This window comes from Jatropha curcas, chromosome 4 (genome assembly GCF_041381405.1).
Source record: "Jatropha curcas cultivar XTBG-Jc1 chromosome 4, XTBG_Jcur_1.0, whole genome shotgun sequence".
Classification (NCBI taxonomy): domain Eukaryota; kingdom Viridiplantae; phylum Streptophyta; class Magnoliopsida; order Malpighiales; family Euphorbiaceae; genus Jatropha; species Jatropha curcas.
In genome coordinates, this window is record NC_143154.1 from 29,821,732 (window position 1) to 29,833,596 (window position 11,865).

At 32.5% G+C, this 11,865-nt stretch overlaps 3 protein-coding genes across 4 annotated transcripts; 1 reads left to right on the forward strand and 2 right to left on the reverse strand.

Moving 5' to 3' along the window:
- Positions 1 to 3,513: 3,513 nt before the first annotated feature.
- Positions 3,514 to 4,786, forward strand: LOC105645955 (ankyrin repeat/KH domain protein (DUF1442)). Its single transcript, XM_012231708.4, has 2 exons — positions 3,514 to 3,835; positions 3,993 to 4,786. The coding sequence occupies exons 1-2, from the start codon at positions 3,776 to 3,778 to the stop codon at positions 4,584 to 4,586; spliced, it is 654 nt and encodes a 217-aa protein (XP_012087098.1). The 5' UTR covers positions 3,514 to 3,775; the 3' UTR covers positions 4,587 to 4,786.
- Positions 4,787 to 4,979: 193 nt separating this feature from the next.
- LOC105645954 (Class I peptide chain release factor) lies at positions 4,980 to 7,424 on the reverse strand. Of its 2 annotated transcripts, XM_012231707.4 has the most exons (8): positions 6,923 to 7,397; positions 6,693 to 6,752; positions 6,519 to 6,601; positions 6,070 to 6,134; positions 5,933 to 5,966; positions 5,571 to 5,641; positions 5,344 to 5,472; positions 4,980 to 5,249 (listed from the first exon to the last, which is right to left on the reverse strand). In XM_012231707.4, the coding sequence occupies exons 1-7, from the start codon at positions 7,206 to 7,208 to the stop codon at positions 5,382 to 5,384; spliced, it is 690 nt and encodes a 229-aa protein (XP_012087097.1). In that variant the 5' UTR covers positions 7,209 to 7,397; the 3' UTR covers positions 4,980 to 5,249; positions 5,344 to 5,381. The 2 variants fall into 2 exon arrangements, with proteins under 2 accessions (XP_012087097.1, XP_020539727.1); XM_020684068.3 differs by lacking the exon at positions 4,980 to 5,249 and having other exon boundaries at positions 5,365 to 5,502; positions 6,923 to 7,424.
- Positions 7,425 to 8,417: 993 nt separating this feature from the next.
- On the reverse strand, positions 8,418 to 11,550 carry LOC105645953 (glycine-rich protein). Its single transcript, XM_089720721.1, has 7 exons — positions 11,380 to 11,550; positions 10,283 to 10,698; positions 10,012 to 10,181; positions 9,849 to 9,929; positions 9,661 to 9,736; positions 9,481 to 9,573; positions 8,418 to 8,866 (listed from the first exon to the last, which is right to left on the reverse strand). Exons 2-7 carry the CDS (start codon positions 10,677 to 10,679, stop codon positions 8,667 to 8,669), a joined length of 1,017 nt encoding a protein of 338 aa, XP_089576847.1. The 5' UTR covers positions 10,680 to 10,698; positions 11,380 to 11,550; the 3' UTR covers positions 8,418 to 8,666.
- Positions 11,551 to 11,865: the final 315 nt, after the last annotated feature.

Here is an 11,865-nt window from a genome sequence, read left to right on the forward strand (position 1 = left end):
TTGATCAAATTATCTGAATTTAATTGTAATTTAAAATTTTTAATTATTTCTTTAATCTCTATATAAAACCTTAAACGAATTATATCATTTTGACAACAAAATACAAAACAATCACAACAAACCCTAATTAAGCCAATCAAATCCATCATAATAAAATCCTAAAGAATTAACCAAGGCAAAGTCTACTTCAATTTCAAGGAAGAATCAAATTTTAGTACCTCATAATCACGAGAAATCCTAAGAGCAAACCCAAAAAAAGAAGTTCAATAATCAAGGTCTAATTCTAATCCTTGAAATTAAGTATTTTCTACCACATAATTAGTCATAGTTATAACTTATAAATATCAAACATTTAAACTTAAAACCCCTTTTCATATTCCAGAAGGAAAGACTACAAGAATTCATGAACCAAATCTTCTTCTTAATATATATAAACGTAAAGATAAAGATGAGGTGGAATATTCCATGGTTTTGACCTAATAAACCCCTTTTAATATTTTGTTATGTGGATGTTTTTAGAAAATTATATTAATTTACGTATCTTTTGGAGTCATTTACAAGGTAGCCGCAAAAAGATTAGAATTTAGATTATTCGTATAATTCATAATTATGGCTATGACCAAAGTAAAAACCTTATTCTACACGTTAATTACATCCTCCTTTCACTTGGGATATATAAAAGCAAAAGAAAATGGTTTAATATGTAAATAAAAATTTACTTTTGAATTATTAGCTAAATGTGTACGTATCAGTAGTTGCAAAAGTAGACTTTTAAATATCTATGGATCGAAAATAAAAATAAATATTCAATTTTTTTAAAATATAAAGAAAAAAATTAAATTTGAAACATTATAATATTTCTAAAAATCTTATTAGTTCTAGTTTCATCCACTTGAGAAAGACCCTCGTCTCTATTCAGGTACGACCATAGTTTTGTTTATTCGTTGAATTCCGAGAATAACTATTAACATTGAAAAAATTTCTATTATAATTATATATAGATGAAATATATATATAAGCATGAATCTTTCTTTTCTTTTCTTTTTCTCTAATTAAGTAAAAAATGTTGTTTGTTGAAATTCGAATGTTGGTGCTAATTCTTATTAAGGCCGGCTTTGACAATTAAATATTTAACATTAGATTAATGCAACATTTGACAAAGTTTTTTTTTTTTTTTTTCAAGTAAATAAATTGCAGGAATTTGTCAGTGTCAATCCCATCATGACAAGGTTTAACTTTGTTTGAAATAAATTTAGGATGTGCGTTTACCTAATTCAGGTTATTGTCGGCATCTAATTTCTTGGCCATCAATTCATATAAGAAAAAATAATTAAAAGATAATAAAACGTCATCCCACAGAAATTAAGCATGATAATGACAATAACTGATACAACTGCAAAAAACGAACACATTTTCTGTTTTCTCTCTCTTTGTTCTTTTGCACCTCAAAGTCAAAAGCCTTTTGATGGCATCCGATAGTGTGTTTGATTGTATGTCGCCAGTAATATATCTGATGGGGAGAGTTTGATTTTTGTAGGGCTGTCATTATTCAACTAATTAAAAAAATTATTCTCTACTGTTGATTTTAGACTCTACTGCAGTACTATTTAATTTTATTAATTCAAGCCTCTATTAATTACTCGTTATGTCTCAAAATATAAGTGAATTTTGTTTTATCTCAAAATATTATTATTTTTTAAAATGTTACGAGTTTTTTTGCATTTAAAAATTTATATTATCACAAAAAAAATTAAGTGGCTTAATTTTACTTGAAGGCATGTAGAAGCTGCATAGGAAGAGAAGTCAACAAATCTGGCCGCTGCGATTTCGTACCGTCCTTTTTGTGATGATCATACGGACATGGTGACCTAAACATAACACCCCCGTTTGACCATCTCAAACTCTATCTCTTGTCTTGGTCTCATCTTCTCGATATTTCAATTTTATTCTTCTTCATGGGCCCACCACGAACCAAATTTCACACTATCACCCATATCCATCGCAATTCAATTGTATATACTTTAAAAAATATTTCTAACATCGTCTTATTAAGGAAAAATTATATTTTTATCCTTTTATTTTAAAAAATAAATTAATTACCTATATTTTCTATACTTATTTATTATTGTCCTTCTATCATAAAAATGTAACTTTTATCACTAAATGTATTGTAAAAAGATATAAGCAACCTTAAATCCAACTCACAACAAAATTTTTTTGTTATCTTCATTGTAGAAATTCATAATCGCTGCTCAACTCTATCATTGCAATCTTTACCTCCATTATAAAAATATAAAAATAAAATAGTGTATTTTCTAAAACACACGATAAAATAATAGTAATTTTTGGTAAACTATAGAAAATAAACTTATAATTTTTATATTATTAATTATTATTTTTTGACAAACATTTTAAGTAATTATCAATAAAAATAAACATGTCATAAAATATTTTGAAAAAAAAAAATTTGTAGAGAGAAAAAAGAGAAGTTAGTTTATAATCAACTCTTAGCTAAATATTAAAGGGAAATCATGGTTGATAACCAATTTCTTCAATTTTAAAATACTTATTGTAATATCTACTATCCGATTCTGTAGGATTAGATAATGAATGTCACATTCTGTGTCAGAGGCACATACTGATTTATTTTATTTTTATCAAAGATATTTAAGTATAAAAGAAATTGTATTTAATCAATCCACATTCGAAAAATTAGTAGAAGAGAAACCTTTAGTAAAAAAATTATCTGTTATATATGCAATTGATATTTGAAACCAACTTTAATACGAGTAAAAACTTTTTCACTGCGATTATAGTATAATATTTGAGAATTTAAAATTCTGAAATATTGAATAGATGATTTTTAATTATATTTTATTATTAATGGCTCTACAGAAGAATCAGTGTTTTAATTCCAGACATTGTTATGCAAATATTATAAAATTCTCAAAATGTCTAAAATTACAGATTTTGTTTAAAAATTAAATTATACTTTCAAAGTTATTGTCAAACAGAAAAATGATACTTTACCTTTTAAATGATATACTAATCAATCACAAATTTTAAAATAAAATAAATCGAATAAAATTAGTTTCGCATTTGAAAAGAAAAAAAATCTAAAAAAAAAAAAAATTTGTATTTGCAATGGAATAAATATGAGAAAATGAATATGCCAGTTAGTTATTTTATTATCACTTGACCCCCAAAAGGAAAGTTAATTAAGATTGTTAAACAAATACTGCAAGCAAGCCTAATCTAATTAATGGTTTGAAAACGAATGCTGATTCCTACATTACGTGTCTTAGTGTAGATAAAACTGACAAGTGGATGTTTTATCTTTTATGTTTATATAGTAATTAACACAATAAACAAGTAATATAGAAAGAAAGAAAGAAAGAAGAAAAATAAATTTAAAAGGGTCTTTTGATTGGTCGGTACTAATTGGTGATTTTGTTGTTAAAAGCTGGGTGATATTAGTGCTCAATATAAGCAGCTGATGACAAGTAGAAAGAAAGAAAGGAAAATGAGGTCGTTAGTGGGAAAACAGTTCTATATATTATTCTAATGCCAATCCCAATCCACCACACGTTGGATTATTTGCGCGGTTTAATGTCAACGGTCTAATAAAACCCACTTTCAGCAGCCAAATATAAAAACCCCAAACATCAATTTCATATCTGTCAACACCATTTCTGTAACTTGGCAACAACGACAAAGCCAAACACAATTTGAAGAGCTCAAGAAGAGGAGGAAAGAAGAGCAGAATTTTGAAGAAATGAAGCTGATTTGGACTCCTGAAACAGCATTAAAGGCTTATATTGAAACTGTTAAATTAGTAAGTAATCCTAATTGTAAATCGAGAATTGTTTTATTGATTTTTCTTTATCTTCTTTCAAGAATTGTGCTTTTTCTTGTTTTCAAGAATGGTTTTCTTGATTTAGTTTCATTCTTTTTTATGGATTTGTTTCCTTTATTTTTTTTTTTCCTTGCAGTGTGAGCTTTTTCAAGAATCTGGAGTGGCTGAGCTTATTTCGGCCATGGCTGCTGGATGGAACGCGAAACTTATTGTAGAAACATGGTCGCAAGGTGGAGTTATGGCTACAAGCATCGGCTTGGCTATTGCTAGTCACCAGACAAATGGAAGACACGTGTGTGTAGTCCCAGATGAGCAGTCAAGATCAGAATATATTGAAGCCATGGTAAATAAGGCCAGGATGTCACCGGAAGTTGTGGTCGGAGAAGCTGAGGAGGTTATGGAAAAGCTTATAGGAATTGATTTCTTGGTAGTGGATTCACGGCGAAAGGACTTTGCTAGGGTTTTGAGGCTCGCAAAACTTAGCAACAGAGGTGCAGTTCTTATTTGCAAGAATGCTAGTTCAAGAACTTCCAGTTTCAGGTGGAGAAGCGTTATTGAAGGAGGGTCTTCACGGCGGCTTGTTAGGTCTGTGCTTCTTCCGGTAGGGGAAGGACTTGATATTGCACATGTAGCTACTAGTGGATTAAATTCAGGGTCAAGCAAAGGTGAAAAGAAATGGATCAAGCACATAGATGCACAATCTGGGGAAGAACATGTTATTAGAAAGTAATTTATAACAGAGAATCATATGATTCTTGTTTCTATTTTTTCTTTTTTTTTTTTTCGTTTTTCAACTTCTAGCTCGTTTTTTGCAGAGAATTTAACTTGTATATATAGTTTCTTGGTTGCTTTCCCCTCTTTGGCTAGGATGAAACGTTCTGTTCACAAATATGAATTACAATATATAAGCATAATATTTTCATCTTTCAACTGACTAATACTTTTGGCTGAATTCCATGTTCTCCATGGCTATTACAGGAATTATTTGACAGTGATAAACAGGAATTACCTCACAAGCTGAGATAAGTAATTGGATAGAAAAGGGAAATCAAGATTGCCCCGTCATCTCTTTTAGAAAAGTAAGCACTCCATTTGAATCTTAGTTGCAGACTAGGATAGAAAATGATAAATAACTTCTGAAATAAGATTATTAAAGCCCTTAAGGATCAAGTTTTTACAAGTTGGTCACCTCAACAAATACAACTCTCAATTTTTAATAGCCTATGGTAAATGGTCAGCTAAATTTATGACTATAGATTTTACAAAATATTGAATGGATCACAAACAAAGAAGTGTCAATTTGTGTCCTGTAGTCTCCACTCTGGAGGGATCTTCACTATGCTATTTGATCCCATGATCACCACTCCATGGAATAAAAAATCTTCTTCAGCTCCTACAAGTATTAGGCAGAAGAAATAACAATTTGGTCACCAAGAAACAGTGTTAAAACAAAAAATAAAAAGAAAAACTGCGGGCGACGAACTTACAAACTGCTCTATGATTGAAATCTTATAAAGAAGTTAATTTAATCCCAGCTGTCCCTACTTCTTCTAAAAGCCTTTTTATCTGAAAGTGCCTTCTTACTTTTAAGTCGTTTCTGTTCTCCTATCGCGGCCCTTTGAAACATGCAAATCGATAATTATATACTGTCACAATTAACTTAAGTTAGATTACAGAACTAAGTTGTGAAACATAAACAGTGCCTAGCTCTTACAGTTTGGCAATTTTCTTCTTTTGTTCTTCTGAAGGAGGAGGAGGCACATAAGAAGCAGCATCAATGATGGCCTGGTTAGCTCATCAATTTGAAAAGAAGGAAATGAGAAAAGTAATTTATCATACTGAAATTATCACTCAAAAGATAAAAAAGGAACAATTAAAAGCAGGGCATATCACATGGCAAGGCATGGCAACTAAGAAACTAGCCGATTGACATACTGTTTCATAGAAGTGAAATTTTAGGCATGCTCATTTTATGCATGTGCCAGGTATTAGCAAGGCTAATGTTCAAATGTCTGTTTACCATTGTAATAGACTATTAAGCATTAAATAGAAGTGAGTTGTCAGAGTTTTTTATACCTGCAGCTTCGTTAAAGCATCTTCAATGTTACCTCTGAGGAGAAAGAGTAAGAAGGATTAAACCAACTGCTCAAGCATCAAATAAATTAAAGTGAAAACTAAATTTTTTTGTCAAAAAAGAAAGGATAGGAAGTAACTTCTGTGTTCTAGTCTTTGTTGAAGAAATAACGATCTCACCATCCTTGTTGATTCGATTCTTTTCCTGTTTATGAACAAAACTATTAACAACTAGTAGAAACACCACAATATAAATTTCAAAGAATTTTCTGTTAAGGGATGACTACATCAGAATCTGACAAAACTGAACCTCCAAGTAAATAAAGTAACTGTGTAGATTTATTTGATTTTGCAGTCATATGTTTTTGTTCCATGTTTTTGCCTTTAATTTTGGCAATCTCCTACAATCATTATTCATTAACTTATATTGCAATTAAGACATTTTGTCTAAATCATTGCAAAAATATGCAAGTAACACTTAATTACCACTATGGATCCTCAAACCAATACTTTGAAAATCATGACCCTATCCTCATTAAATAAAGTTGCATTATGCCTTCTTTTATAATCTTTGGAGTCAGAAACAAACCATTTGCATAATCCTCTCTCTAACCCTCTCACTCAGCCAGTATGCATCTTTAACATTGAAGCGCATGTCCACCTTGGTGTTCACTGTTCAATTAGAAACAGCAACAATAAGTTAAATCCCCCAGCAAAGCAAAATCAAACAGGGAGAAACGGATAAATGTTGAAGTGCACAAACCTTTATTCACATTTTGACCTCCAGGTCCACCACTTCTAGCAAAACTTACTGTAACATGATCTGCCATGGACATATTGATTAAAGATAATTCGATAGACACCATTTATATAATCCAATTAAAACCTAATTAGTGTTGGAAATTTTGTAGGCTTTCATGAGTTGGACAAAAAAAATTATTGATAGTTCAATTTGAAAAATAACAATAGGAACAAAGCAATTAAATTAAGTACCAATAGTGATTTTTGGAGGCGGCTCATTCCCAGCGGAGCTGGCTCTCTCCTCAGCTTCTTGAAGAAGTTGCTGAACCTGCGATAGCCGAGCCGATACCTTCTTGTCATTGGCGGCAGCACAGCGAATCCGGCTGAAGCTGAACTCACGGCGGGTCAATTCAAGGGCCGTGATGGGAAGTGTTAGACGGAAAGAAGGAGAGGATGATATAGAAGAGTAAGAGAATGGTAGCCTATGAGTGAACATCTCCTTGAGGATCATGTTTGTTGTGATTCTAATAACCGCCATTTTTTTTCGGTTGAAATGGAATTAAATGAAAACCTAGAAGTACAAGGGACCGACAGGTTCAGATTTGTGGCCTGCGCTCCTTTGTTGGGTTTCCAGAAATTCTTGATCTGATGGTTCAAGTTTTTTTATTCTTTCACGCGGTTGAGAACTAAACTGGCAATGCTATTTTTTCAAAATTATTTTTTTTTTCCTTCTCCAGAAAATTACAATTTCACAATGATTCAAGAAAATGTTCTTTCACGATTTTCTTACATCATTTCAGGTGATTTATTCCTATATCAATAATTGTTTTATATTCTTTGTTTTTCTTGCTACAATTAATAAATTCTCATTTAAGAAAGAAAAATTACCATTTCCAAATGTTCCCTGAATCTCTGTATTTGTTTTGCGAATTATGTCAAATTATCAATTCTTGCCAAATCATTTTTATTTTATCAATTATAAATTATAGTTAAATACCAATTTTAACACTAAACCATCCAACTTTACACTTGGTTTTATTTGAATTATATTTCTACTTTTTTTTTTAAAAAATATAATTAGATATAATCTTATATTAAAAATAAAATAATTCACAATGGAAGATATCATTACGAAAAATTGCAACATAATAGCATATTCAATTTTTTTTTTATACCTTTATTTCTTTTGGGAGTAGGGTATCATTTATTTACTAAATTAATATTCAGGTTCATATTATTAAGAGAGAACAATGTTTCTCTCCGAAGAATATTTTGTTAAAATATTATTTTTAATATTAGCTAAATTAATGAATAAATCTCGTATTATTTTATTCAGAGAATAACTTTTTTTTTTAACAAAAGAATTTACTTTTGGTAGTGCGCTACACTGCCAACATCTGAATTCTAGCGGACAACTTCCTATCAAAACAAAAAATAGAAGTTTAATAACGAAAAATAACAAATTAGAATTTTATGATCTTAATGAAAACTAATATTAACCCGAGACCTGGCAGAGGCAAAAAAGGCAGTAATTCTATTGCTACTCTCGTCCAAGCCATGTGGTTTGGAAAACAAAATTAAAACTTTCTGAAATGATAACAGCGACTTCCTTTTGATTAATTTCCCCTAATCTTCGTAAACGAGATCTAGAACCACTTCCTCTTGATTAATTTCCCAATATTTTTATATAATACGAGAATATATATTCTAAGAATAGACAAGACGGGAAGCCAATGAACAAGGTGCATGCAACAGAATGAAAATGATAGAAGAGACTGCATTCACATAGTAAGTTCAAGGAACAACTCAAGTAGGCTTAATCACTCGTGGGAATTTTTGCAGATTGCTGTAACTGACAGTGCCCAGCTAGCACAAATTGTAACTGGTAGATTCCTGTGAGGCATCCCTAGCCACGTAAAAATGGATAACACAGAGATATATAAGGAAAAACTCATCTGAGAATCTCCTTAATGCTCCCTAACTCACCCTTCACCGTTCACCCTCGAGAATATCCACGTTTGTCCTGGATATCTGATGAGCCTCTGCTCTTTCCAGATATTGTGTGCTGCATCCTGGAAAATCCTGCCTTGTTTCTAGCATCTACTGCTGTCCTCTGCAAGTGCTCTTGACTCTCAGTGGATGGAAGTGCCAGACTTTCCTGCCTTGCTTGCATAAACTGTCTACTGCTCCCAGCCCCTATAGCCCAAAAATAGCAAAGCATACAACTGATAAGCATTACAACTAAGCAAAATATTCAAGGAAGAAAACTTTTGCTGCTCTATTTCAATATCTAAAGGCACAAATACAACGGATAACTTGATATCAGTCAAGTGTTCTAAGGACTGTCGACAGACAGTTTATTTCATAATTGCACAAACACAGGCCCATTAATTACCAACACACGCTTAGATTATAAAATTTTCACATATTTCATTTAGGATATGAGTGAATATTGACTGATTGATGACATCCATCATCATAATCATGCTAGATATTAGTTTCCAAAACCCGCACAACTTTAACACAAAGTCTCATGAAATGAAACTTAAGAATATTCCGGGTATTACATGCAATGCATCTCCTCATGCTAATTTATGCAAATATCCACAGCAGGATTCCATATAAACTAGAAAGCAACAGCATCACAGCAGAAAAGATGCTTCAGCCATTGGCAATACATATCTTACAATGAGAAGCAACTCCATAAGATCACAATTCAAGCCAATCAGAACTGAAGCCTGATAATGAACACAAGCAAATGAGAGATTCAAAAGGAAATTTAAAAAAAAAAAAAAAAAAAAAAAACTTACCCACACCATCATGGCCACTGAAATTGCCATTCCATCCAGGAAGATACTTTCTAGTATTTCCATCCCAAGCTTCTTCAAAACCAGCAAGCTCATCTAGTGACAAGCAACCAAATATTTCACTCAATCTTTGAGAATGCATTAAGATATATCATTTAACAATAAAATATAATCCCTCCATACCTTCGTGAAGATTATGCAAGGTCTGCATTGTATTCACCTTACCATCTGAGTTGAGCTTCCTCGTAAAAGTATGACCCTGTAAAATCAATTTTGAACATCAAGAAACTGTCCGACCCAATACATGAAAACCAAATATACAAAATGTAGAATATAATTCTCAGAAGGATCATATCAAATAACACTAGTACCTTGTTGTAGAGTCCCCTAGAAATCTCATGAGTTGCTTGCCTAGTAGAACTATCAGCTTCTTTGCGTTCTTCAAATGTCACCTAGTTCAAGAAGGCCACATAGGTAACAAGACCAAAGCAATATAAACCAAGTCAAACTTGCTTAAAAAGAAACACCACTCACTCCATCACTCCCAGTCCTCCTAGTCATTGATGAGGTATAGTAAGCTCCATCACCACCACCATATGTGACAGTAGAGCTTTGAAAAGTGAAACTGCCATTTCGAGGCTGCTGCTCCATGTCAGTGAACCTGTTATGGCCATTTCTGTACTGCAAATGTTTATGCTCTCTATCTGTAACATAAGAAAAGACAAGCCACTTTCCTAAGACTAACAAGGACTGAGCATAACACAGGCACAATGATCATAAAATGGAATGCAATAATGCACTTCACCTTCAACTTCATCATCTTCATCGTCTACGACAGCATCTGGCTGCTTGCTTGACCTACCATGGATTCTAGGATTCTCTTTCTTTTTCTTAAACACTTTTTCTTTTTCATCATCTGAATTTATTTCTTCAATAATTGGTCCCCTTCGAAATTTAGGCTCTGGAGCTTGATGCTGAGGAAAAGCTGACGGATGCATGTCAGGAAATGGATTCCCATTATAACCCATGAAATTAGGTGGAAACATTCCACCAAAAGGAGCTGTGAAGAAAGGATCATCAAATGGATCCCTTCCGCCCAATAGACCAGACATCAAACCCCCAGCATTTCCGAAAAGCCCACCGAAGGCCCCAAATCCACCAAAAGGATCACCAAAATCACCCCTTCCTCTTCTTCTTGACATTTTCAGACAAGCATAAACCCTAAAAAGAAGTAAGCATTACCAAAAAAAAAAAAAAGTTCAGCATATCAATTAGATTAGCTTTTCCTATCATAAAAACTACAAAACCAGAACACCTCAACCATAGTACAAACTCAAAGCCCTCAATGCTTGTTTTCAAAAGTAAATTACGTATGGAATCAACCATATTCTCCAAAGGGAAAAAAAAAAAAAAGAGAGACATAGACGAGGCAAACAAGAGCAGAACGTTTTCTGCTTCCTCATACTGTTCCAAACAACAAGAAGCAGATCAAAATGCCTATAAAATGACCATCAATCAATCTTGAATCTAAAACTCCAACAAGTAATTCAAAACTCAAAAAGTGCAAACAACAATCAACGTCCAGCAGCAAAAAAACATAACCCGACCTTGCATCGATTATATTTAACAATAAAGCCATCAGAAAACAAAATTATAGTTAAAAAAAAAAAAGAAAAAAAAAAGAAGCAGGTGCTAGATGACGGAAATGGGCGATGATCATGATTTTGAAATTCTACATAATCAATCACCGATATCTATAGTGAGCAAAGATAATATTAACTTCAAATACCAAATAACAGCACAAATAATCGATAAAACAACTGATCAAACAAGATAGTATTTAATATACACAGTGAATCTTCGATAATATCAAACCCTAGATGCCACCGTGAAGAAGATTACCTCCAAAAGCACAATTGAAGAATTGAAAATCAAGAGAATTACAAAACCCTAACCGCAGGCGAGAAAGCTTCAGTGCAGATTTTTATCCGGAAGATGGAAATGTAAATGTCCAACAGCCTATATTACTGGAAGAACATATATGTGGAACATACATGTGGAAGGTTCTAGTGTTTGCGACTGCACGATATTACTGGCGCCAATCCACACCAGCCACGAGATGATGCTGAATATTAAATTTACTAAACAATCCTTCAACTGTTAATATTCCCAAATCTTTTCCTTTTCGAACGGAAAGTTTTCTCTGTCGTTTCGTTTACGTTGTGAGATCGATAGTTTGGATCGCATTTTTGTTTTTTCTCTCTTCTAGGATATTTATGGGCCGTGTTAAGAAGTTCAGAGTTCAGGCTTAGCTGGGCTCTACCCGATTATCTTGAGATGATATCCACAAAAATATTACAATAGTAAAGCCCATCCAGAAAGCCTAAC